The 26756-nt window shown below is 38.1% G+C and overlaps 6 protein-coding genes and 1 pseudogene across 8 annotated transcripts; 3 read left to right on the top strand and 4 right to left on the bottom strand.

The window, feature by feature from the left end:
• Positions 1–3506: 3506 nt before the first annotated feature.
• Positions 3507–4478, bottom strand: LOC145969049 (uncharacterized). Its single transcript, XM_083094911.1, has 2 exons — positions 3840–4478; positions 3507–3548 (listed from the first exon to the last, which is right to left on the bottom strand). The coding sequence occupies exons 1-2, from the start codon at positions 4371–4373 to the stop codon at positions 3507–3509; spliced, it is 576 nt and encodes a 191-aa protein (XP_082951037.1). The 5' UTR covers positions 4374–4478.
• A 53-nt stretch (positions 4479–4531) lies between these two features.
• LOC145969051 (uncharacterized protein F54H12.2-like) lies at positions 4532–5872 on the bottom strand. Its single transcript, XM_083094912.1, has 2 exons — positions 4975–5872; positions 4532–4854 (listed from the first exon to the last, which is right to left on the bottom strand). Exons 1-2 carry the CDS (start codon positions 5870–5872, stop codon positions 4532–4534), a joined length of 1221 nt encoding a protein of 406 aa, XP_082951038.1.
• A 1571-nt stretch (positions 5873–7443) lies between these two features.
• LOC145969052 (uncharacterized) lies at positions 7444–8556 on the bottom strand. The gene has a single exon (XM_083094913.1). It carries the CDS (start codon positions 8554–8556, stop codon positions 7444–7446), a length of 1113 nt encoding a protein of 370 aa, XP_082951039.1.
• Positions 8557–13842: 5286 nt separating this feature from the next.
• On the top strand, positions 13843–14949 carry LOC145968785 (uncharacterized). Of its 2 annotated transcripts, XM_083094572.1 has the most exons (5): positions 13843–13980; positions 14086–14229; positions 14351–14545; positions 14621–14697; positions 14819–14949. In XM_083094572.1, the coding sequence occupies exons 1-4, from the start codon at positions 13923–13925 to the stop codon at positions 14659–14661; spliced, it is 438 nt and encodes a 145-aa protein (XP_082950698.1). In that variant the 5' UTR covers positions 13843–13922; the 3' UTR covers positions 14662–14697; positions 14819–14949. The 2 variants fall into 2 exon arrangements, with proteins under 2 accessions (XP_082950698.1, XP_082950697.1); XM_083094571.1 differs by having other exon boundaries at positions 14351–14697.
• A 3050-nt stretch (positions 14950–17999) lies between these two features.
• Positions 18000–19148, top strand: LOC145969053 (uncharacterized). Its single transcript, XM_083094914.1, has one exon. The coding sequence runs from the start codon at positions 18000–18002 to the stop codon at positions 19146–19148; it is 1149 nt and encodes a 382-aa protein (XP_082951040.1).
• A 1241-nt stretch (positions 19149–20389) lies between these two features.
• LOC145969054 (uncharacterized) lies at positions 20390–21665 on the bottom strand (annotated as a pseudogene). The gene is made up of 4 exons (XR_014437939.1): positions 21481–21665; positions 21076–21306; positions 20733–21001; positions 20390–20395 (listed from the first exon to the last, which is right to left on the bottom strand). The product of XR_014437939.1 is annotated as an uncharacterized LOC145969054 (transcript).
• A 2724-nt stretch (positions 21666–24389) lies between these two features.
• On the top strand, positions 24390–25239 carry LOC145969055 (uncharacterized). The gene has a single exon (XM_083094916.1). The coding sequence runs from the start codon at positions 24442–24444 to the stop codon at positions 25237–25239; it is 798 nt and encodes a 265-aa protein (XP_082951042.1). The 5' UTR covers positions 24390–24441.
• The last annotated feature ends 1517 nt before the right edge of the window (positions 25240–26756 follow it).

A 26756-nucleotide genomic window follows, 5' to 3' on the forward strand; every position in this document is an offset into this window, starting at 1 on the left:
CTATATCTCTAATAGAACTCCATATTACCTCCATAGTAAATGTCATCTACAAATCCATCATAGATGTCTACTATACATCTGTTATTGATGTATGATAGATTTCTACATATTATTTTTCTAAAAAGCAAAAAATTTAATTTTTATTTAAAATTCTTAGCTAATGTTTTAAAAGTATACTTATAAATTTGTTATTATATACTCCTTAAAATATCTATAATTACTCCATATAACATCCATGCATATGACATCCATAAAAACTCCACAAAATATTTATAATTACTCCATATAACATACATATGACATCCATGAAAACTCCATGAAATATCTATGATTACTCTTTATATGGATGTCATATGTATGTTATACGGAATAATTATAGATATATTTAGTGAAGATTTCATGGATGTCATATGTATACATTATATGGAATAATTATAGATATTTTGTGGAACTTTTATGGATGACTAATAAAAATTAATTAGAAGTTATATTGATCCCACACGGAACATGACATCCATTGGAAGTCCATATAACCTCCATACCTCCATATGACCTCTATCTCCACGGTGGATGTTCAATGGATCTCTAATAGAAATCCATATTATCTCCACGGTAGATGTCGTTTGTAAATTCATCATGGATGTCCATTAGACGTCGGTTATGGATGTATGATAGATGTGTACACATTTCTCTTAACATAAATAATTTTTATTAATTATTTTTCCTAGTATTGGTAAATATTATTTTTTGTTACTTTATCTTATATCTCACTAATAATTATAGTCAGTGGAAGTAAAATTTCACTGTAAAATCAGTAATCGCGCTAGTTCGTTCGTTTACCACTATGGTGCGCTCTTTTTCTCGTACTTGAGTTTTAGTCATGAGAATTATATAAAGCTTGCAAAAAGCGACAGATAAAATTAAAAGTATTACTTCGATCTAATTTCTGATACAGTTTCAATAGAGGAACTTCAGATATTAAATCGATTTTATAAGTCGGACAAGTAAATGTCCGGCCAATAAACGAAAATGATCCGTTCATTATCTATTTGTTACTCCATATAACGTACATATGACATCCATGAAAGCTCGACAAAATATCTATAATTACTCCATATAATGTACATATGACATCCATGAACGCTTCATTCAATATCTATAATTACTCAATATAACGTACATATGACATCTATGAATACGTCTAATGGATGTCGAATGGAGGTATGAAATGCGGAACTGTGGATGTCTAGTAGATGTTTACGGGACGTTTCATGGACATCTAATGGAGGTTTCGAATCTCCATGGTAGACGTCTAGTGGACATCCATTAGAGGTTTTTGTTCCGTGTGGGATTTATAATCGATTCGAATTTAAACAAATTTTGAAAATGATATTTACAAATTACTAATGTATAAAAATTAATGTTTCAGATGTGATAAATTTTGAAAATGATATTTACAAATTACTAATGTATAAAAATTAATGTTTCAGATGTGATAAGAAACTCTCATGCAGATGCAACAGATGATGAAATATCAACATCCATAAAAATATGGGTTATGCTCATAATATATTAGCATGGTATGCCCCAGATAGCACTAAACATTTCTATGAACGTGCTATGAATATTCTTTAAGAATGTTTCGAATATTCTATAAGACATTCTTATATATTTATAGTATGTTTACAGTATATTCGAATGACACTATTTTAAATGTTTTTTGAATGTGACTAGAATAATCTATCGAATATTCTATGTAACATTTTATGTATATTTATAGAATATCCCATATATGTTCTAATAGAATGTTCTATAAATGTGCGTAATATATTACACAGAATATTCTATACTCATTCTATGGCCCATATTCTGAGTCCTCTTTTATTGATAAAAATGCTTCTAAAAGTGGCTTGTAGCCAATGAAAAGACTTATAAGCCACTTTTAGAAGCACTTTTATCGATAAAAGAGGATTCAGAATATGAATTTATGTATTTACATTAGAATAAAATAAATAGTCTCTCCATAAACATAAATTATTATTTTCAAAAACAGCTAAATTTCACCTTTTACGAAAGAAACAAAAAAATTAAATAGAAAATAATATAAGTTGAGAATGTTAAAGTATTAATTTTTTCTATTAACTGATATTATCCGTTTTTTAATTTTAACACTTCCACATTATCAATTTCTTTTGTATTTTAAGTAATTTTTGTTCTTATAAAAAAGATGAATTTAAATGCTTTTGAAAATGAATAATTTCATGTTTTTTAGAACTGATTATTTGATTATATATGTTACAGAAGTTTACATTATGTAATTAATAAATACATAAAGTAATTTTGTTCATTTTATTATTTTAAAAAATAATTTTTAAAACTTTTTACACATAAGTAGATATGGGCCACTATGGTGCGTCAAAACAAACCCCCACCACTCGGCCCCTGGCGCCGTGGGCGTGGCCAGGTGAAGTGGAAGGAGGCGTTCTGATTGGTGGAAACAATACCCCACCTCCCGAAGTCTCGATTTTGATTGGCTTGCACCATAGTGGCCCAGAGCTGTGTTTGGTCGACGCCCCCTGTCGGGGATTTATCAAATTTTTATTTCCCTACCTCCACGGTACTAGACTCGAAAAAGCAATCCTCCTCCCACTCCGGCTCAGGCCCACCTGTATAGGGTTCCGAGTCAAATTCCCGTTACCTAGCCCTAGAGTCGCTCTCGCTACGTCTTGGCAGAACGAACCCCCCACCTACCGACTTTCGGAGGGTAGCCGGCGGTATATGTCTCGAGGAAACAATCCTTACCTCCCTTACTCCCACTCCGTCTCGGGGCCCGCTATGGAATATCGAAACAAGCCCCTCCGCTCGAACGGTTCATGACGCGCTTTATCGGAAAAAAAAGGACAAAGCATCTCAGCAGGAGACAATAATTATTATAATTAGACTACATTGTACTACAGAGGTAAAAAAATGAACATGCGGATGATTGAACGCGAGGCGGAGGTGTTATAAAGGAAGAAGGGAAAAGCTAAAAGTATTAAACACGAATTAAGATAAAAAATTTTCACATTTATTAATATACCCGCATACAATTCGTAGTACTTCGCAAAAATATTTTTTATATCTTCTTACAATTAAACACGCTATTAATTAAGATTATATTTTTCATGTTTCTTTTCGCGAAGAAAAAAAATTTTATGAAATAATTCTACGATTAAATGATCGTTATATTCGCAATTTTCGGAAAAAAGACTAAGAAATCGAGATCGAGATCGTAACCGCTGCACATATAATATAAAAATACACAACTGTAGAGTCCGCAGGTTTGAGAGAAAAGCCCTTGTAGTTGTTCGGTATTCCATCGATAAATGTTGGAATTTCGTCGGAGACGTAGGAAAAAACCCGGATACAAGGGCGGTATTCCGTAGCTATCGAAGTATGTCCCTGTACCGTTTTCGTCGAGGAAGAAAGCGATCCAGTATTCTCCAGAGCGATTATGATTGTCCGTATTAGCGACGATGGCCGTCGACCTCGTCCACACCATCGGCAATCTGTCGGCAGGATAGACTCCCACATGTTTGACATCTAACTGACGCAATGCTTGCAGAATTTCGCGAGAGTCCATTTGTTTGCAGCGAAGACGAGCGAACAAGCGGTATTATTTGAATAATTTCTTTTGGTGGCTTGTTTTCGGGTTGTACAGCTAACGGATTTTCTGTTTGCGTGGGGCGGTTAATAGCCGTACGTTCGATTTTTTGCAGATTTTTCTTCTCTATTTTATTATTTGATTGTGCTTTAATATTTTCATTTTCATCGTCGTCGTCGTCGTCGTCGTCGCTTACTATCAAAATTTCGGGAGAACTGCAAGTCGTTTGAGTAATGCTGTCTCCGTCGCTGCTGAAATTATTTTGCGCAACAATCCAGCTTTTTAATTTGTAAGCGTTGCGTAATGCGCAATGAAAGATTCCGAATTTTCGAAATCCGTGATGTCCGCACTCTTCTTCTATCGTCAGATTTTTGAATGCCGGTGAGATGCCTTCCAAATTATATATATTTCTAGAAAGTAGATTCCTCAAATAACTCGCTTTCTCGTTTCCTCCAACATAAATGTGACGCACGCATCTTGTAATTTGCCGCAGTTGCGATGTAAAATATTTCGGATTAGTTTCGCCATCGAACCATTCAATGCCGTGATGATTTCGCGTGAGCCAGTTGTTTTCTTGTCTTATTTTTTCGGGTAATTCGGCAAACGAATGCGGCGGTATCATAATCCAATGATCGACGATTGGAGCGTCAATCGCTACAACAGCAACCTTCTTAGGGATAAACTTTTTCTTCGCATCACGGAAACCCTGAATATCGACGACTATATCCATCTTACGAAAAACTTATGTGATTCGACGCGAGGCTCTATGTGAAACAACGACGCCGAGCGTGTTTCCAACGAAACTGAATATTTTTCGAAACGCTACGCGCTGATGTCGGTGTTTTGAGCGAGGTAGAGGGGGAACAATTTTAAGCGTCTATACAAAATTTACCCCGAAAAATCGACGATGACCTGACGAAACGAGTCGATTTCTATGACATTATCGAATTCAGCATAGATAATACAATTAACCGTCTCGGAAAGTGCCTTTACGAATCGCACTTCTAATCGTAAACTACCATGTTTGACGAGATTCCAATGTCCAGCGCAATTAGCGGATAGATCGGGAGTAAGATCAAAAGCGAATAAAGTATATCCTTTGAAATAATCGTCTCTGCTTATAGAATTTCCTTCGTTCAAAAAATGAATGCCCGTTCCAGAGAAAAGCGTTTGATAAGCTTCGATGTAAAGCGGTTCCTCCACGGAGAAAGCTGGTTGCAAAGGTCTACTGGGAATTTGCGTGCCATCGACGTACAGCGAAAAGAAATTTATTCCGTAGTTCTTGAAATTAAACGGATTTAATTTTCTGTCGCCGTTAAACGCTTTATTACTAACGAAACCGACTATTACTCGCTTCGGTAATTGACCGAGTATTACATTATCTAACGATTCACCCATAACACCGCTATGAATCGTGAATGTTTTAACCTCGACTCTCGTGAGCGGATACTTGGCTGTAACTTTACTCATCATTCTAGCATGCGCGAGTAACAAACCCGAGCTTATTTTCGCTCTTCTAACGAGCAAGGTAGCATCGAAAATGTGAATTTTCGATGTTCCGCTACTTTCCATCAGGCAAAACGAATCTTTCGAACGAACGAATCTCAACCGTACTTCTACACCGTTAATTAAAAATTTGTCTTGATTGAAAACGTCGCAATGAAGATGTCCTACGAGATCTAACGCCTTTCCTCCGGAAATGTAACGAGCGCGTCTTGCGAGAGCGGGATTGCCGGGATTTGATTCCAACAGATCGTCCATGTGTCCAGGTGCATCCATATCCCATAGACATGAAGTTAGATGGGAAGTTTTTGCGGGTGAAGAATAATTTAACAACGCCTCTATGTACGCTCGGTACGCGTAAGCGTTGTTTGGAGGCGACACGAGCTTTTGATTGAAATACACGTCGATTTGATTGAAGATAGAATGAAGCAAATGATTTACAGGGCCTACGGCTATTCTTTCGCCGCTTGTTCCTGAAGCCTGTCTCGCGGAATCGGCGTTTGTTTCTACACGTAGACGAAGACTCAGCATGGTGTGCGTGAGATCTAAATATTCTTCTCCGTGTCCGGGGATGACGAATTCTATCGGTGAGTCGTCCGAGAGAGAGGTCACGGGTTTATAATGAATCCATTGCGAATTTTCGATGCTAGTTTGCGTAGGTGGTAGAGAGAAGAGATCTAGTTCGCTCTTTAAACACTCGCTCGAATGCGTGTGAAGAAAAAACATATTTCTTTATCGCAAATTGCTCGCTGTCGTCCGTCGCTCGCCACCGTCGTTAAATTAGAATGCTCCGAATATAACCGCTTAAGAAAATATATCGGATACGGTACGTTTTTTATCGATTTTACGTCGTTTCGCAGACGTCTTAAATCTTTGTTTCACAACCGTACGACTTTTCTTCTTCTTTTTATTTCTCTGTGCTTTTGTACTCGTTCTTTTTTTCCCAACCGCTTTGATTTTCTTACTCATCCGTCGTCGCTTACGAGCCAATGTTGCGGATCGTGCGATGTGATTATCAAGCCCGACAAAAGGGAACTGAGCTACATGCATTTTCGCATCAGACTTATATCCCGAGCCCTTCATTAGACTACTTATTTTTTCTTTGGCTTTTCTCTTGAGTTTGTCTCGCGATTCTTCAAAACGGTGTTTGACCGCTACCTTAAATGGCGTATTGTTTTCGACGTCTTCGATTACATTAACCTCAGCTCGTAAAGCTTCTTTCCCCACAGCTCGCGCGGCTTTACCTAAATATGGTAATACGCGTCTGAATAATCCCCCGAGAAAACTGCCGATTCCGTGACCGCGCTGATAGGGCGATCCGACGAAAACTCGCGGGATTCCGCCGCCGCGACCGTCTCCGTTCTGTAATTCGTCGCGATATACCGAGTAATAGTCCATTAATAATAATAATAATGAACGGTCAAATGCACTTTTTCTCTTTCTCAGATTCCGCGTATTTTATAATATCTAATCGATACGTCTAAAGTGCAAAGTCACAGTCAACGTTCCGAATTCGAATAGTATACCTTCCCCCAGATGATCTCTTATATCTATTTCGATTGTTCGGAAACATGTTTGACGAAAAGCGATGTATTGCGCGGGCGAAAAATGGGTTATCTGGCTAGATGCAAACGAATAATTATTTCGAGTATTGAGCGCGACTATTCGAAGAAGGGGCGATTGTACATCACCCGTGATATAAGGCTCGCAAATGTCGCAGTAGACGAAAAGTTTGTCGGGAATGCCTCGTAACAAGCTAGCTGGTTTGTCGGCTATTATATGCTCGGTAGCATCCTCGAGTGCAAAAAGAAATGACGGGAAAAGTAAGCGTGAACGTTTTTTACCGTCTATATCAAAACCGAGTATTCGACAAAGTTTGTCGGAAAAATATACGTAATGGACCATGTCGCATTTCTCTTCTACACAAGAAAGTTTCATAACAACTCTACCCCCGACTTTTAATTCCCAAACGATATGCGAGTTTATCAATTTGGACGCGTAATTCATCGTTTCTATAATATCGCGTATATTTGAATAAACGCCTGGCGGTACTTCGGCATCGTCTACAGGAATTATTTCTTCGTTCTTCCTTCTAACAATGAGGAATTGTAATGTACCTTCTCCAGGGTGTATATGTAAAAAGCTACACGGAAACTGGATCTCCGTGAGCGCTACTTCCCAACGATCGTTTAAGTCTATACGTTGAGGTAATTCGGTGGTGAAACACGTTGTTTCATTTTTCGTAAAGTATCGCATGCTACTATTGCTCGGGAGGATTATGTAAAATTCTTCCCCTCTCATTTTGATATTAAACTCGAGGCTGGTATCCAAGAATCGAATTTAGAAGGATATCCCCGCCAACTAACTAGTAATTGTTTATTGTTACCTCGTCCCTTGGTTTTTATCACACGGTCTACGATAAATTCTCCCTCTCGCAAGTCTTTAATAACATGTGCTAATTCTTGCTCGTAAAAAATCCCGTCTATAACCTCGCCCTGTAAATCACTTAGTTCGTATACAAGAGGTCTTCTCCATTCGAGAACGCGTTGAATTCGAAATATTTCTTCGCTCCATCCAGCCTCGTATCCTTTCTCAAACGCCGCTTTTGCTCTACTGATGCGTACGAGTTCGCCCGCTTTGTATTTACACTTTTGTTTGCGTCCGCGATTTTTTCTCCCTCCAGCATCATCATCATTATCATTGATATTCCAACGTCGATTCATATTTTCTCGCGCGATACGCGCATTTTCCAACGTAACGGCCGCGGGTTGCATTTTAATGCTAGAATGACGAGTATGATTGTAAGCGCGAACAACATCCTGCAAAATATCGATATAACGACGAGTATTTTTATGCGTAAAATAACGCCACATCCTCTCCTTAAGTGTTCTATTGAAACGCTCGACTATAGCTGCTTTAATATCGGGATTGCGAGCTACGCGAAAACAGATGTTTTTTTCTTTTAAAAATTTTTGTACAGTAGTGGCGATAAATTCTTTACCTTTGTCGGTTTGTAGGTAAACGGGTAAACGTTTTTTGTTTCTCGAGAATATGTTCTGAAAGGCCTTTATCACGCACACCGAAGTTTTATCGCGCAAAGGTTCTACCCAAGCAAATTTGCTAAATACATCGATAACCACCAGTAGATAGGAATATCCGTCGTTATAACTCTTAAGATTACGAAGATCGATTAAATCCGCCTCCCATAAATCGTCGATATTTGTCACATTATAATGTAAACGCGGAAATTTTCGACGTACTGGACGATGCAGCGTGTACGCGTCTTGCGATTTAAGCCAGTCGACAACCTCGTTACGCGAGAAATTCGGCTTAGCCGCTCCTGATAAATTGAGCGTCGCTGAATAACCCGCGTAGTGCGAAGGATCGTAATATAATTTTTCGAGTTCCATCTTATTAGAATTTGCTCCAACCGAATAAACCTCTTGCTTTCTTTGTCGGGGAATTCTCGTCCTTACTTGCTAATGTTTTATCGGCCTCATCCTCATCCTCATCGGCAGATATAAATACCGTATCTCCTTCGGATACAACCGTCTCGTTTAACCTGCTGCGTGAACGACGAGTTTTCGGAGTGGAAGTAACAGGTGCTAATTCGCTGCTTTTAATACGACGAGCTATTTTGCCCGCGTGTAAAAAACTACGATTTCCTATGAGACTGGAAGGTGTGTTTATGTCCTGCAGTAATCGCGCAAACTGAACTCTTCCGATTGCTTTTACTGTTTTTTTCTCGCATATCGCGTCATTTATGAGATCGCTAATATTCGAACCCGTTACAACCGCACCGTTTATAGTCACGAATCCTTGTCTATCCCAACCGATCTTTGACGACGGGGCATCGAGTAAATATTTCAATAGCGTGTGAGCTTTGTAGCGATAAGTTTTCGGCACACTTTCGATTATATTTTTAATCATTTCCGCCGATTGATCGCGTTTTTTCCCGAAACTATTAGCGTCACCTCCTCCATCTCCAACGCTACTAATTAAAGTACGCGTAAATTCAGCGGTATCGTCATCTTCCAAGTACATGTCCTCGTCCTGCTCAGTTTTATCATCGGCGTCGCCGTTTAAAGCCCCACGCGAATCTTTGCGAAAACGCTTTTTTGCATCCCGAACAAAGTAAAGATAACGTTGAAGTACTTCTTTATACATTTTCCATCTTTCACCCTCGTCGGCGGGAGTCGAGAGATTGAGAATACGACACATCTCCGCATCGAGTCGCGATAAAGGGGTTCCCGGTGTCCGTATAGATTTATTATTATCATTTTCCGTATTATTAACATTTTCCGTCTGTTGATTTTGTTGCTGCTGCATTCGTTGGATTTTTTCGAGATTTTCCGTAGAAATTAAAACCATTTTTTTAGCCTTTTCCATTTTTAATATTTTTCCAAATATTATTATTTTTCCTCACAAAGGATATAAAGAATTGTATCCTTTTTTCACTCGCCGATAATCCGTGATAATAAAGCACCGAGTATAGGACCGATAATATAGGGTAAAAATCCTCCGCGTTGTACCAATAGTTTTCTTTTAGTCTTCAAATTACCCCGCTTTGTCGCGATGCGTCGTAAAGTCATTTTATGCTTGGACAAGCGCTTTTTTTCGCTAGATTCGAGCGGTACGTTACCTTCGAGCGTATTGAAAATACACTCCTGAATACACTTTACAAATTTATTGTCAGCATCACGTAAGAACGCCGCTCTTTGATTTTTTTTCAAATAGCATAGAGTTTTTAAGAGACACAGGTTCCTCTCTCCGATGCGGCGTTTTGCAGTCTTTATCGCGCTATTCGGTAAATTCCTCGCTATCGCCGTCGATGATGTTTTGTTAGGATCTGCTTTTTTCACCATTGCGTCGTAATCGTGCAACTACAACTCGCGGGTGCGAATACCGTTCTTTTATACGCTTCCGCCCCTAATGACTGATTTACGCGGTATGTAGACGTAATGTAGAGTATCCTCCGGAAAGATACACGTGCGAAATTGGTATTCGTCTGGAGTCGATTGTTTCAAAAGGTCGAGCAATAAATATCCATGCGGCTTCGAGCTACCGTCGTAGTACGCTTCTTCCATAAATTTTGGATCGTCGGGATATACCTGGCGTGCTAAATAACGAATTTGCGCGCGATCGCGCGGATTTTTGAAAATTACTATATAATTCGTGTTGAGAGATATGTCGCGCTGCCCACGTCCCTGATGGAAAAGATTTTATGAAATGAGTATAACGCTGAGATTCTTATGATGACTTCCTTTGGTAAATAGATTCACGATAGCGTCGCACGAAGATGATTCCCTCATAAGATCGTCGATTATCACCAATTTCGGAGAAAGCGGATCGTTGGAATAATCCTCCGGGCGCGGTAACTCTTCGTGAAATTCGATTATATTTTTCCTCGATTTTACTAAAGCATTATCGCTATATTTGCTCTCGCTTTTCTCTTCTTCTCTCTCACCCGTGTCGCAATGTAAGCACTGATACGCATCTTGCCACTCGGCGTAATAAAATAAAATTCTCTCGAATCGGACATCGGACATGCGGGATAAATGTCGAAGAAATGTTTTCACGAAAATTGTTTTCCCGCATCCCGTAGGACCGCAGACGATCGACGTCCAAGGATGTTTCCAGCGCACGTCCATTACACAAAGTAATCGATTTCGTGTTTAGGAACAATCTCATAAATAAAAAAGTAAACGATGATATTTAACAACAATAACCTAAGTAAAAAATGCGCATGCTCCTCGAATATTATTTGCAGGAATGTAAGAAGAAAATATAAGCTTATTCACGGGGGCCCCATCCGCGGCGGCCGCGTGCTCGCGCTAGCGTTCTCTGTTACGCGTGCGAGCGGAAAGCACCGCTGATAAGCCGATACACGGCGCACGCGACCGCGAGTAAGCGTATTCGCGCGAGGGTAGGCTCGCATCGGCGACTTTCGCGAGCACCAACGCTAACGAGCTCATAATTGATTCTCCATATATGCTTATAGTATAAAAATAAAATGCTTAAATTCTGGAAAATATATTTTAAATCGATGTATCGTCTAAATTACAAAATACCTGTACATACTCGTATTTTATGAATCATCCGATAGCTGACTCAGACAAACACTATCCCCCCGCGATATAATAATATCTAGAAATTCTTAAAAGCCTAAACGCACGTTAAAAACTCGAGACATCCAATAAAATAATCTAATCTTAAGATAACCATCGATGGTTTTCAACGCTAATGAGCTCATAATTGATTCTCCATATACGGTTATAGTAAAAATAAAATGCTTAAATTCCGGAAAATATATTTTAAATCGATGTATCATCTAAATTACAAAATACCTGTACATACTCGTATTTTACGAATCAACCGATAGCTGACTCAGACAATCACTATCCCCCGTAATAAGAAAACAATTCACTTTCTAAATAATTTAGGAAGATATGGAAAATATTTTTATTTTTCCCATAGTGAATCACCGGGATAGAGTTTCTAGAAACGTTTATAGAAGTTTCTCGGTATTTTTTCTTTGATTATTGTAAAATATTTTGTTTGAACACGCATTTATGCTCACTTTTGCGCATATTATTTTCCCACCACTCTTTTTAGATTTTTTTTTGATGGGGAAAGCAGTAATATAAGCGCGAGGACAAACCGCGTATTCATTCGAATTCCGCCGTTAACAGAAGTTAAGCCTCGAGCGAAGAAGAAAAATTCTACGCGAATACGCTATCGTTGTTGTGAGTATTTTTTACATAGTGCACTCGAAAGTTAATAGCAATGGCCGGAACGATGGAAAAAATAGCGAGTTTTGTGAAATCCGCGCACGTTTGTGATATTACGGAGCCGGGAAATGGAGACAATAAAATCGGCAACGGCAGAAGAAACCGACATTTGTTGCTATCAACAACATATGGACTTAATTCATCCTTCACTAAGAAGATACAAGTGGGATTGCAATCGACGAAGGAAGACTGCTTCGTTCCAATTGTTAAATTAACGAGCAATAATGCCGATGGGATTTGTCTCGACTTCGACACGTGGCAGCAATTTCAAAGCTGCATGGATCATATGAGGCAGTATTTGAACGAGGATCAAAAAAGAACGGGGGATTAAGTCCGATTATTATTAACAATATCACCATCAACTTTACCAGCGCTTATGGCGCGAGGACTATTCTAGTGGCATACAAGGAAACCACCGAATATTCCGCGACTAATGGCGAGAAGGAAGAAGAACAGCCTCCCTTGAAGAAACGAAAAACTTATAACACCGCTATCGTGATGCAGAAAGTTACTTTCCTCGGCTTGGAAAATATTATAAAATGCGTAGATATGCATTTGTCGCAATTAATTAATATCGTTGATACTGTCAATACATGTGCTAACTATATAATAAACGAAATAGAATTAAAACTTCCCTCGTCGTACATAGATTGTGAAATTATAAAACTCACAATTAAAGGAAATTATGAAGAAATCGAACAAAGTGTCCGAACTCAAATTAATAATTTAACATTTTTAGATGTAGGTATATTTCAGCATTGTATTTGTAGAGATACTTTCGCTTAAATTTAATGAAATTTCTCGTACAATTTTACAAAAACGAAAATTTTATGAAAACCAATAAATAAACATACATCGATAAATGTAATAATAATAAATATCAAGTTTTTCTTAAAAAAATTCACAGAGTACTTTTTTTACTGCGTTTTCAATATATCTCCCAATATGTCCTTCTGTTCTTTACCGCGAACTCGCAAAAACACGTTGTGTATTGCTATTATTATTATTATTATTATTATTATTATTAGCATTAAACGAGTATCTTTTCTTATAAAGAAACAAATCATTTTAAAAATTTATTCTACTCGTGTAATAGCTATGGTCGACGCGGAATAAAAATCTTTGACAAATGAAATAATTACAAATTTTTTTATCACGCTTAGTTTTTAAGAAATCATATGCGAATACCAATACTTAATTAAGGTAATTAGAAAAATGCTTGGCGTCAGTTACTTTTTCGAAAAAACAAAATAAAAAATCAAATAGATTATTCACGCTACGATGAAAAATATAATTACAATACGGTATGACTACAAGAAATTTCAAACATTTTCTACATTTTTCGGATTTCTCCGAGCGCTGATAAAGATTTGTTAGAGATTTGTTTTCCTTTTTCGAGAGGGGAGAAAACATAAAATGGACAATGTTTAACCGAATATAAGCATTTTCGAGATTTTCTTCGCCCGAGGAAACTTGTACGATTTTCACTCGCGTGTTATTCCTTTGAGAAAAAATGGCGCGTAATAAAAATTTGATATCAAGTTGTGTAAAGTTGGCTGCGAATTTATCTCCAAAGATAAATTTCGCGAGCTACATTTCCAAATTAACGGAAAGTGAAGAAACAAGTGAACATAATTATAGTGTATTTTCGAGTTTCGCGTGTGTCTGCTCCGATACAATGCTGGCAATTTTATATAAATTGGGGCATTTCGGCGGCGACACGGAATTACTAAATATTGCCGGCGAAATAATTGGTGCACGAAGAGCCTTGAGAAGAGATGAGAAAAATGAAGAAGAGGAGGATGTAGGTGGACATGTAACCTACCTACTCCAAAACTACAGCAGGATCCAGTCGGCGGGTAATTATTTTTACTTATTTTATTTATTTTTATTTTCGATGAAAAAATACGAAAATCGCGATTATAAAGTTAAATATTTAATTACTAATTATAATCGCAGGAAACAATAATCCCGCGAGAACAGTGATGGTACGATCTTCGCGTAGGCGCCGTGCTGAGGAAGAACCCGAGGCAGGTCCTTCACGTAAGTTTGCACGTAATAAAAACGTGTGCTAATTTTTCTCAGATAAATTGTTCGCTAGTAATAAAAATAACAATTAATACTAATAAAAAATATTCTACATTTCAGGAAGACCGCGATTACTCGAGGAAAATCCGGCGATTCCCATTGTCGTTCTTGACGACGATGACGACGGCGAGGAAAACATGGACGATGACGCTGCCGACATCGCATACGCAGTCAGCAGCCCCGATAGCGAAGTGTTCTCGCCGGGTAAGATGATGTTGATGTAAAATATATACTAAAACGAAAATCCGAATATAAAAGTATTTTTAAAACTTTTTTAAATTCTGTTTCTATAATATTAAATATTCAAATCTTAAAATATTATTAGAATTTCCGCGAGAGATGGAGGAGCGCGAGAGAGTGGAGATTAACGAAGAAGAGACAGAGGAGAGCGGGGAGGCAGAAGAAGTGCAGGAAGAGGAAGTGATAGTGGTAGAAGAAGAAGAAGAAGAAGAGACAGAGAGAGAGGAAGAAGAGGAGGATGAAGAAGAAGAGGAAAATGTATACGCTCCCTCCAGAGAAGGTAACTTTATTAATTTATTTCTCGGTATATTTTTATGCCCGAATTTAATCCAGCAAATTTTTAATTTTTCTTTAGAAACTCGTCGCTGGGGGATTAGCTATTCCCCGGAATATTAGCAACGGAATAAAAAACAGCGAATATTGCTAAAAAAGGTGAGTTATTTCGTTATATTAACATTCATAGTACGGATTACATTCGAGTATAAAAATATTAAAATAATAAAAATGATGAAAATAGTATTTTATAATTTATACGGTTTTTTATTTTTAACAGTGCAATACGAAGGTGGTGGTGTTGTCGGCGAACAAAATTCAGCGCTCTCCCGCAGCAATGAGGAAGAAGAAGAAGAAGAAGCGGTGGAGGAGGAGACTGAGGGCGAGGTAGCCGAGTTACCCCGCTCGGAAAATATTTCATCCGAGACTGAGGAGGGTGAAGAGGACGCGGAGGAAGAGGAGGAGCATGAGTACCAGCAGCAACAACAATATCAACAACAGCAACAGCAACAGCAGCAACAACTTCAGCACCAGCAGGTCGAAAATAATAATTTTAATTTTGTAAATTTAATATCGGAAAATGCGCGACAATTTAAAAGATTCAAGGTAATCGGTAGAGAAGCGAATTTCACGATACGACCGTTGACTGAAGGCGACGATATATATCACTCGTTAGAAAACGCGTTTTGCGAAATTCACGCGTATGCGTTAAATTCATGCGAACCGGGCGATTACGTAGGGTTATCGTTTGATTCGCCGAATTTATCGCGTGGTCCCGCGGGTATATCTTTTCGTCCGTCGCGCGATTTGAGTTATGAGAATATTTGGAGACTCGTGAGTTCGTTAGCACAGAGCGCTGGTGGTCTCGATATCGCTGACCAATTTAACATACGGGTTTATAATGTCTCGATGCCTTCAGGTCGCGGTCGCGTCGCATTAACACGCAGGGATGTCGCGAAACGTTCGATAGTCGAAATTAATAATTCGGATAACCTGTGCTTTCCTCGCGCCCTCGTAGTAGCTCGAACTTATAGCGAGCGTGATAATATCCGTACAGGCGAGCTGCATGAGAAATGGAACGCGATAAGATATCCGCATTCTTCGTTACAACGCGAATGTGCATTGCAATTAACGAGAAATGCCGGTCTCGTAATACCGGAAGAGGGTTGCGGAATTCGCGAAATCGAACGTTTCCAACGTTATTTCGCCGCCGACAATATCGCGATTGTTGTATATAATTTTAATACTTTCGGTCGTGGCGAAAAACCGTTGTATGACGGAACCGAAATACTCGCTTCTCTCGGATGCGAGTCCTCGCGGCGATTAAATATCGCGTATTGCGAGGATTCGCAACATTATAATCCTATTTTAAATTTAAAAGCCGCCGCTGGTACTCGCGATTATTGTGTAGCATGTAATGTAGGCTTTCGAAATGATAGGCCTAATAGTCACCGGTGTTTAAATAAATGTCCGCGATGTTTATCCGTATCGCCGTGCGATTCCACTTACGCTGAAATAAAATGCGACGCGTGCAATCGGTTATTTTACGGTGCAAGGTGTTTCGAGCGTCATCGTAGCGGCAAATCGTACGACGGTAGAACTCCCGCTAATGTTTGTAGCATCGTGCGATTTTGCGACAGTTGCGGTCGTATCGTTAAATCGAATTTAAAACACAAATGCGGCGTTTCTTATTGCAAATTATGCCGTTCACAACAACCGCGCAATCATATGTGTTATATGCAACCTCTTCGTCAACGTGTCGATATTTCCTCTGCCGGGCCATCTTCATCGGCAATGGTACCGGATGAGGTAGATATATCTAGCACGAGAGAAGAAGAAGAAGAAGCACGGAACATAAGTGATAACGCGGAAAAGAACGAACGTGCATATGAACGCGGAAAGGGACGTGTGGCTTTCGTATTTTACGATTTCGAAACGCGACAGGACGAGACGGTCGAAGGAACGGGAAATATAAAAAAACATATTCCGACGCTATGCATCGCGCAACAGATTTGCGAAGCATGCGTGGGGGAAAATGACATGTCCGTGTGGTGTCGTTGGTGCGGAGTGCGAGAGTTCGTATTTCAACGCGATCCGGTTAAACAGTTTGTAGATTTCGTTACGCGTCCGGTAAAATATTTTAAACACATAATTTGTATAGCGCATAATGCGAAAGCGTTCGACGCGCAATTTATCTTGAAATATATCGTGGAAAATTGTAGGGATATTGAACCGAAAGTAATTTTAAACAGCACAAAAATTATTCTTTTAACCGCGGGACATACAAAATTCATCGATAGCGTTAATTATATGCCGATGCGCTTATCCGAATTACCTAAGGCTTTCGGGCTAAAGGATGCCGAGGATAAGGGCATTTTTCCGCATTTATTTAATACTATCGAAAATCAAACGTACGTCGGACCGTTACCCGATGTACAATATTATTCTCCGGATAGCATGAAATCGCAGGATCGCGAACGCTTTCTCACATGGCATACCGAAATGAGGGGAAAAAATACCGTATTCGACTTCCAACGCGAGATAGTGCGCTATTGTCGTAACGATGTTGATATTCTTCGACGAGCGTGCGTAGCGTTTAGAAAAATTTTCCTAGATCGCGGAAATGTATGCCCGTTCGAGGAATGTACAACTATTGCTTCAACCTGCATGACGGTTTTCCGGAAAAACTTTTTGCAAGCCGATACGATAGGCATTATTCCTACGGGGGATACAGATGCGCGAGCAATCATTCGCGTAAAGCCTTACAATGGCTGATATGGATGGAGCGCGAACTCGACCGTCGTATAAATCACGCGGGGCGTGCGCGGGAATATCGCACGATCGAGGGTACGCTCGTCGATGGTTATTTCGAAACGTCTGTTGCGGGAAGGACGCAGCGTCACAATTGCAATTTCACGGTTGCTTTTGGCATGGATGTCCAACTTGTTTCCCTATAAATCGCGATAAGGTGCTTTCGTCGGGGGAGGATCGCGGAGATACATTAAATTCGCGATATGAACGAACTCTCGCTGTTTCATGGCGCCTTCGTCAGCGGGGATACATAGTGTCGGAAAAGTGGGAGTGCGCCTTCGACCAAGAAATGCGCGACAATCGCATAATGTATGATTTTCTCGCGAACCATCCGATGGTAGAAACACCACCGCTCGATCCTCGCGACGCGTTTTTCGGTGGGCGTACGGGAAATATCGCAACTCAATACGAAGTCACAGGTACGGAGAAAATACGCTACGTCAACGTATGCTCTTTATACCCGTTTGTATTGAAGACAGGCGCTTTCATAGACTTATACTAGCATAGGTCTTCCCTCACTCGGAGGAGATATCGTCATCCCCACCACTCGCACCGTTAGACAAGGACAGAGCCCCGACCGCTCATGCTCTCTCTCTCTGGTCCCGACGACAGCGCGGCCGTTGGGTTGCGCAGTCTATTAGTATAAGTCTATGGGCGCTTTTCCGATCGGTCATACGGAAATTTACGTCGGCGATGAATATAGCGCATTAGTCGGAAGGTCACCGAATTATAATTTCGACTTGCTCGAAGGCCTCTACGTTGTAGAGTACTCCCTCCTCGTTATTTATTTCACCCCGTACTTCCGCATCGCGCGCGAGGAAAATTACTCTTCGCGTTATGCCGTAGTTGCTGCGAAACATTTTCTCAGACACCGTGCACTCATAAATGATAGCGAGCGTGAATTCGAGGATACCTGGGTAACCTGCGAATTACGCAAGGCCGTCGAGAAAGGTTATCTCGTAACGTCGGTAAGCGAAATTTGGCAATATAGAGTTAGCCAATACGATCGTGCATCGCGGCAAGATGGATTGTTCGCCGAATATATTAATACGTTTTTACAGCTTAAACAGGAAGCCAGTGGTTGGCCGAGCGAATGCGGGGAAAACGACGATGAGGCAAAAGAGCGATACTTGAGGGAATATGAAAAAACTGAGGGTATCGTTCTTGATAAGCGAAACATCGCGCGGAATCCCGGTTTACGCTCGGTTGCGAAACTGTGCTTAAATTCATTCTGGGGAAAATTCGGCCAACGATCCAATTTGCTGACTACCGAAATCGTAAAAACACAACAACGTTTCGCGACATTATTAACGAGCGCCGAATACGAGATAACCGACATATTACCCGTGAATGACGAGGTAATGTATGTTTCGTGGCGACTGCGACAAGAGGCTCTCGTTCCCTCGCCGATAACAAATGTCGTGATAGCAGCGTATACGACTGCACTAGCGCGTTTAAAATTGTACGAGTACCTAGAACGTTTAGATCGTCGTGTATTATATTACGATACGGATTCGTGTATTTTTATAAGCACCGGTGATTCGAACGAATACGTGCCGCCTACGGGAAATTTTCTAGGCGACATGACGGATGAACTCGAAAGCTACGGCCGTGGTAGCTATATCGAGGCGTTCGTGTCCGAGGGCCTGAAATTTTACGCCTACATCGTGCGAACACCGGAGGGTAATACTCACGAAACTTGTAAAGTTAAGGGTATTACTCTCAATTACGAGAACTCGCGACGAATTAATTTTAATGCTATAAAAAAGCTACTATTAGCGAGAGAAAAAGACACATAGGAAAACGAAGAAGAAGAAAATAACGAAACTTCGATAAATCTACGTTTTAATGCGATTCGACGTACGGCGTTTCATGAAATTGTTACGCGAAGTGAAACAAAAATATGTGCGCCGGTATTAGTAAAGCGTAGATTTATCAATAACAGATATTCGCTACCGTACGGATATGCGACGGTATAACAATATTCTTATTTCTTGTGCGTCTTTTCCTTTTTTAAATAAAAGTCGCGCATTTTCCGATTTTATTTTAAAAAATAGAATTATAAATATTGTACGTAGCATAAGAAAAAATGTAAAATTTATAACAATATAAATATAATTCTTCTTTGTATATATTTCTGTATATTAATAATAAGCAAAAATTGTATAAAAAATGCCTGGTTTTGAAAAATATTAATAAATGTGAAAATTTTTTATCTTAATTCGTTTAATACTTTCAGCTTTTCCCTTCTTCCTTTATAGCACCTCCGCCTCGCGTTCAATCATCCGCATGTTCATCTTTTTACCTCTGTAGTACAATGTAGTCTAATTATAATAATTATTGTCTCCTGCTGAAATGCTTTGTCTTTTTTTTCCGATAAAGCGCGTCATGAACCGTTCAAGCGGAGGGGCTTGTTTCGATATTCCATAGCGGGCCCCGAGACGGAGTGGGGAGGTAAGGATTGTTTCCTCGAGACATATACCGTCGGCTACCCTCCGAAAGTCGGTAGGTGGGGGGTTCGTTCTGCCAAGACGTAGCGAGAGCGACTAAGGGCTAGGAATTTGACTCGGAACCCTATACAGGTGGGCCTGAGCCGGAGTGGGAGGAGGATTGCTTTTTCGAGTCTAGTACCGTGGAGGTAGGGAAATAAAAATTTGATAAATCCCCGACATAGGGGGCGTCGACCAATCACAGCTCTGGGCCACTATGGTGCGAGCCAATCAAACTCTGGGCCACTATGGTGCAAGCCAATCAAGCTCTGGGCCACTATGGTGCAAGCCAATCAAAATCGAGACTTCGGGAGGTGGGGTATTGTTTCCACCAATCAGAACGCCTCCCTCCACTTCACCTGGCCACGCCCACGGCGCCAGGGGCCGAGTGGTGGGGGTTTGTTTTGACGCACCATAGTGGCCCATATCTACTCACATATTTTTATAAAAATACATATAAACACATATTTATTAATATTTTATAATATTTATATAAATATAATATAAATATAAAATATATTATATTCATAATGGAAATAATACTTTTGAATTTAATCCTAGAATTCATAAAATCAAAATTTTTTAACAAAACAGAATTACCAAAGATTATGTCTAAGTGTCTAATATTTAAGTACACATATGAATCTTTAAAAAAAACAATTTATAAAAATAATTATACATTCCAACAAAAGAGAAAACTAGAAAAAAATGATTATTGTTCATTTCTAAAAACTTGAAGTGTTTTAAAAATGAACAATAATCATTTTAAAAAATGTCAAATGTCATTTTTTATCTTTGGTACTTAAAATTGCACTTAAGGCACTTAAAATAAAATTATCTTTTACTTGAGAATATGCATTCAAAATAAAATTTTCTTGTACTTGTAAATCTTACGAATTTTTTTTTTGTTGACTGCTTCTGTCGTTCGATAGATTTTACAAACCAAATTTTATTGCAGCCTCTATCATCACTTCGGAACAGCCATGCGTTTTTTGTACAGCAATTAATATTGCTGAGCAAATTCGAAGATTAGAAAAGTTACGTTTTCCTTTAAAACCCATCCAACTATAAGTTTTAGACAAATCATTAGATATTATTCTTGTTAAAACGCGTTTCACCATCTGTTTGTAGAATGTTCCTCCAATTTTTATAATTTCCGTTACCTAAAATACAAATTTCTAAATTTCTAAATTTATATAAATACAATAAAAATGCATCAGTAAATAAATTTACTTACAAACTTTTTGAAATTATTGTCTTCGATTAGAAATTCTTCTATAGCTTCTAATTCTTCTATTCCTTTTAAAGGAAAATTATAATTTTTAAATATACTCTTCATTTGATATAATTGGTTCATCTTTTTCAGAATTTGCTTTCATCAATAAAACGCTCAGATCCTCTGAAATTTGTTGTTGTCTTAGATTAATTATTTGCAATTGTCGTAATACTTGTCTTTTTAAATTATGATCTGAAACAAAGTATTTTTATAAACATACATTTTTTACAATTAGTAATGTCCATTTTTAGATATAACAAACATTAGTGTAAACTATTATTATAATGTACATTGAAGAAAGAATACACAACATCTAGCAAATATTTTTTAGTAAAAATAAAAATAGAATGTAATATATAATATTACCATATAGATTATCAGATTATCAGTGGTTTTACAGTTTCAAATGAAGATTTATTGTAAGCAGATGTAGAGGGTAACTCACGATGTAGAGCGTTTTCTTCTTCATGATGTTTTCTTACTGTAATTGATTCAATCACAGGTTTATTTGTGACTGTAGGTTGTAATGATTGCACACCAACTGTACCCAGTTAGCCAAGTTTGCTCGAACAGATTTCGCCAAGTGCTTGCTAAAAATTGTCAGCAAAAAGGCTACAATTTTGCTACAAGAGTTGTCATTACCTGATTAAGCTAGCAGATTGGCGGCAAAAAGCAAGCAAAGCTTGCTGCATTACTTGACGTCAAATTGGCGGCAAAAACCAAGCAAAATCTGCGCGCACAAAATTTGACGTTAAGTTGGCGGCAAAACTCGAGCAAAATCTGTGCAAGAAAGTCTGATGACAAATTGTCAGCAAAAAGCAAGCAAAGCTTGCTGCATAACTTGACGTCAAATTGGCAGCAAAAACCGAGCAAGATCTGCGCGCATAATTTGACGGCAGATTGGTGGCAGAAACCGAGCAGAACCTGCATAATCGGTACTTAGATGCCTTGATTCAATAGTTCCTTCGCTTTCCGCTACGCGATGCACGCTTTCTCGCAATCAAATTTCTGTTAGATGTAGATATAAAGCCTGCTAGTGGCTATTAATAAAAGATCAAAAGTATATTTCTATTGGTTTAATTTTTGATATCTCATACAAGCCTAATATGAGAATATTAAACTGATTAGAATCAACAGGATAAATGGAAAATTATCCTATTTGAAGCATAAAGCAAGAGTTTAATTATCATATAAATTGTCTCAATTTTATAAATTAAATTTAATTATTTTCACAATTTACTTTATTATTAATTTAATTAAGTTGAAAGAGAATTTGCTACGAATTTGCTAGAGAATTTTCTCCAGAGAAAGATAGGAATGTATGTGGGAGGAGGTTGGACGTGTCTTTACGCCCATTTGATCAACGAGCGACAGAATCCATCCGTGGCAACGGCACGGACGCATATCCTGTGGAGAGAGCATTCACACATTTTTCAGCATAACGAATAATTGCTAGAAAACAATATTCGCAGACTAGAAAAATATGTGAAGCGCAAGTGGCTGGATCGAGAATCGAACCCGAGTCTTTCGCTTTCCGGGCAACTGTTCTAGACCACTGAGCTATCCAGACCTCATACTTAATGCTGCTTTTTAACACAGTGATATGCGACTCCAGAGCGATGTTGGAATCTCACTCGATGGATGTAATGCCGATTGCCATGGAGAATTTCTGAAAGGTCGCTCGCTGACCAAATAAGTGCCGGTGGAAGTATTCGCGTGCATGCTGGCTTTCGACTGGCCTTCCGTATGAAACGGCACCGACGAGCACAACGCCGTAGAGTGACCACATCCCCCAAGATCCCTCTAGTATATACTAAAATCCTCACTGTACCAAATAGCAGTGGCGGATGGACCCTAAGATAGGGCCGGGGCAAGCCTCCATATATATGCTAAAACATACGTTTAGATGGTGAAGAAGGTATTGTTGTATTCGATAGCATATCGTGTTCAGAATAATCTGGTAAACCTACGGAAGTGTCACTCTCCGATTTTTCTGAAATTTGGATATGTTATAATACATGAAAAACTAAGGGACACGTATTTTTTTTTAGCGGCGGAAAAACATATTTAGGGGGTGAAACGACCCCCCCAAAATAGGGGGTAAAATGGAAAAATTGCGATATCTTTGAGATCAGTGAAGCGATTTTAATGATTTTTGGTATGAAAGTATCTTTTGATAGAAGACGAAAATCGGCCTAGGTATGTTGGAGGGGGAGTGAAAATTAGGAGGTCAACTACCCCTAAAGTGACCAATTTTTTGCTGCAAAAAATCAGTTTTGATCTAATCGAAGCGAAATCTATTAAAACTTCAAAAGGAAAGCTAATTAAGGAACACGTATTTTTTTTTTATATATAAATATTTGGGGGGTAAACAACCCCTATATTGCCGCGCTCGTTTGACATTGCGCATGAAACACCTTGTGAAATTATATTTTTGAACTGTTCGATCTTTTTAATATATTGGTTTTTGAAGTCGCTGAATCCGAATCTGAATTCAGATTTTCAAAATTCAATATGGCGGATCCAATATGGCGGACGAAAACTCGAAAAATTACTTGAATAGACAGTAACTTGACATGCGACTTTCAAAATACAATAAAATCAACTTTTGACATTTATTGTTAGTTATGTGAAGTGAATTAAACTACTCTAACATCTTATTATATACATTTCGTAGGAAGTAAGACAGTTTTATCGGTGTAGTAAGGCGAAATGGAAAAAAACCATTCGCTTACTCCTAATCTTACGCCTTACTCCACCGATATTACTCCCATTGTAAACGACGCTTTACAGTTAGACTCTTCCAAAGTTGATGAAGTTGATGATGAATATAAACGAAAAGTCATTGAATATTGGAAATCAGGGAAAAAAAGAAAAGTGAAATTTGAAAACGTTCAAAGTAAATTTAAGCGATTAAAATCAAAGCGTCAGTTATATCGTTGGGAAGCTCAACTTGAAAAAGGTGGAATTAGGAATGAGAAATTGAAGAAAATTTCTGAATATGTTATATCCCAATTTCAAGAAGCGGTTGAAAAGTCAATAACGATTCACGATGTTGATATTCGTAAATGGGCTTTAAAAGCTCGAGATGACTTTTCACTTTTCCCTGATTCATTCACAGCATCTTCGAAATGGCTTCACACTTTTAAAACAAAGTACAAGATTGTGTCAAGAAAAGTTAATAAGTTCATAACGCAAAAATCTGTAGTTGATCAAGTTAAACTTAAAGAACAAGCTACAGAATTCGTTGATGATATAAGCAGACTTATTTCAGAAGTAGGAGAATGTAATATATTTAATACTGATCAGTCTGGATTTAATTTGGAGATGCATACTGGGCGCACTCTGTCATTTAAAGGAGAACTAAAAATCGAAGCACTGGCGCAATCTTTAAATTCGATGACTCACAGTTACACGATTCAACCTCTTATTTCTGCTAATGGTACTTTATTATCTCCGTTGTTAATTGTACTCCAAGAAAAAGATGGTATATTCGGCCCGAGAATAAAAAAGAATTTATTAATTCCTGAAAATGTCCATGTACTTGCCTCTAAATCAGGTAAATTAACGTCAAACCTAGTCCAAGAATGGTTTACAGAGATTTTCCTGCCATCAACTAACAATGAAAGTATTCTATTGTTAGATTCTTGGAGTGGACAGAATTCACAAATGCTTAATACTTTATCAACGTCTGGAAAATCCGTTGTAATTAAAACCATTCCTGCTGGTACAACGGGGATGATTCAACCCCTAGATGTCTTTTTCTTTCGACCTTGGAAGAATTTTATTAGGTATTTTTCAAATAATGTCATTTTACACAACTATCAATATGACATAAATTTGCACCATCGAAATAACGTCATTAAACTGCAATCGCTGATACACAATCAGTTTGCTTCTCCTCGATTTCAAAATCTCATTAAATACTCATGGTATAAAAGTGGGTATATAAAAGAAAAACCGTTGGAATTTGATAACCCCGTTGATTTCTGTTTTAAAAATTGTGAGACATCTTGCGGGTTCTGCAATGTGTGTGCAGTAATAAGATGTGCTTGGTGCAAAACATCTTTGTGCATAATACATTTTTTTAACGAATATCATGTATGCAAAACTTTCAAAAAATAATTTAATTGGCAAATCAGCCATTTATAAAATAACAGTAATAATAAAAAACTAAATAAAATAAAAACACAAAAAAATAAAATTAAAACGACAAAAAAAATAATAAAATTGAAATAACAAAAAAAATCTTTCGTTACCTGTACATAAGCGTTCTAACAATGAATCGTGTTCTGACACACTTACAGAAAATAGTGAGAGGCAAGGGGACTCACTCTAATCAAGCACCCCGAAGAGATGTAAATCCGACCGTGCGACCTCCGCGCGGTACATCTCGGGTAACGCTAATGCCGGCGGTTATAAACAATTAATATTTTTAACATGTTTAATTCACTTCACATAACTAACAATAAATGTCAAAAGTTGATTTTATTGTATTTTGAAAGTCGCATGTCGAGTTACTGTCTATTCAAGTAATTTTTCGAGTTTTCGTCCGCCATATTGGATCCGCCATATTGAATTTTGAAAATCTGAATTCAGATTCGGATTCAGCGACTTCAAAAACCAATATATTAAAAAGATCGAACAGTTCAAAAATATAATTTCACAAGGTGTTTCATGCGCAATGTCAAACGAGCGCGGCAATATAGGAGTTGTTTACCCCCCAAATATTTATATATAAAAAAAAAAATACGTGTTCCTTAATTAGCTTTCCTTTTGAAGTTTTAATAGATTTCGCTTCGATTAGATCAAAACTGATTTTTTGCAGCAAAAAATTGGTCACTTTAGGGGTAGTTGACCTCCTAATTTTCACTCCCCCTCCAACATACCTAGGCCGATTTTCGTCTTCTATCAAAAGATACTTTCATACCAAAAATCATTAAAATCGCTTCACTGATCTCAAAGATATCGCAATTTTTCCATTTTACCCCCTATTTTGGGGGGGTCGTCAATTTTTCCATTTCACCCCCTAAATATGTTTTTCCGCCGCTAAAGAAAAATACGTGTCCCTTAGTTTTTCATGTATTATAACATATCCAAATTTCAGAAAAATCGGAGAGTGACACTTCCGTAGGTTTACTTGTGAGCTTGAACTTTCAGAAATGCTGTTTAATTTGTGTTCTATAATTAGACGAAACATTCTATATATTGTCAAATTAAAATATTTTATGAAATATTTTATAAGTAAAAAATGAGTAGTCTTATCTTTTGAGGTACATAACGAAATGTTATGTCGAAGGGTAGAATCACTATCAAATTGAGCAACATTGTCTCCAGAACTTTTTTCATCAAAAAATTGTTTCCTTTTAATTTGTCTTTTAGATTCTAGATCTGAATTGAGATCGGACGAATGTTCTGCTTTTGCGCACTTTGCTTTAGCTTTGCTTCAGCAAATTACCTTAAACAAATATATCAAATTAATAATTTAATAAGTTAATAAACTGAAACAAAATATTCGATATAATAAAATGTAATAAAAAAATTATTCCAAATTCAACATTCTATAAAATTACCATATGTTTGTCCATTTGCTAATTGTCGTATCTTACATATATTCCATTCACCAAATATTGGCAATATAC

The sequence above is a fragment of the Camponotus vicinus genome, unplaced genomic scaffold (genome assembly GCF_025532165.1).
Source record: "Camponotus vicinus isolate PSW18456_S1 unplaced genomic scaffold, iyCamVici1.0 SCAF_3, whole genome shotgun sequence".
Lineage (NCBI taxonomy): Eukaryota > Metazoa > Arthropoda > Insecta > Hymenoptera > Formicidae > Camponotus > Camponotus vicinus.

What these genes read in the sequence shown, in the direction of transcription:
- LOC145969052 (XM_083094913.1), bottom strand. Translation starts at nt 8,556, where the DNA reads ATGGAACTCGAAAAATTATATTACGATCCTTCGCACTACGCGGGTTAT.
- LOC145969053 (XM_083094914.1), top strand. Translation starts at nt 18,000, where the DNA reads ATGGGCGCTTTTCCGATCGGTCATACGGAAATTTACGTCGGCGATGAA.
- LOC145968785 (XM_083094571.1), top strand. Translation starts at nt 13,923, where the DNA reads ATGGTACGATCTTCGCGTAGGCGCCGTGCTGAGGAAGAACCCGAGGCA. An exon ending in ACCCGAGGCAGGTCCTTCAC is followed by an intron (nt 13,981 to 14,085) that starts GTAAGTTTGCAC and finishes TCTACATTTCAG; the next exon opens with GAAGACCGCGATTACTCGAG. An exon ending in TAGCGAAGTGTTCTCGCCGG is followed by an intron (nt 14,230 to 14,350) that starts GTAAGATGATGT and finishes AAATATTATTAG; the next exon opens with AATTTCCGCGAGAGATGGAG.
- LOC145969049 (XM_083094911.1), bottom strand. Translation starts at nt 4,373, where the DNA reads ATGGATATAGTCGTCGATATTCAGGGTTTCCGTGATGCGAAGAAAAAG. An exon ending in GTTCTCCCGAAATTTTGATA is followed by an intron (nt 3,549 to 3,839) that starts GTAAGCGACGAC and finishes TCCTGCCGACAG; the next exon opens with ATTGCCGATGGTGTGGACGA.
- LOC145969055 (XM_083094916.1), top strand. Translation starts at nt 24,442, where the DNA reads ATGCATACTGGGCGCACTCTGTCATTTAAAGGAGAACTAAAAATCGAA.
- LOC145969051 (XM_083094912.1), bottom strand. Translation starts at nt 5,872, where the DNA reads ATGTTTTTTCTTCACACGCATTCGAGCGAGTGTTTAAAGAGCGAACTA. An exon ending in AGTAATAGTCGGTTTCGTTA is followed by an intron (nt 4,855 to 4,974) that starts GTAATAAAGCGT and finishes CTTTGCAACCAG; the next exon opens with CTTTCTCCGTGGAGGAACCG.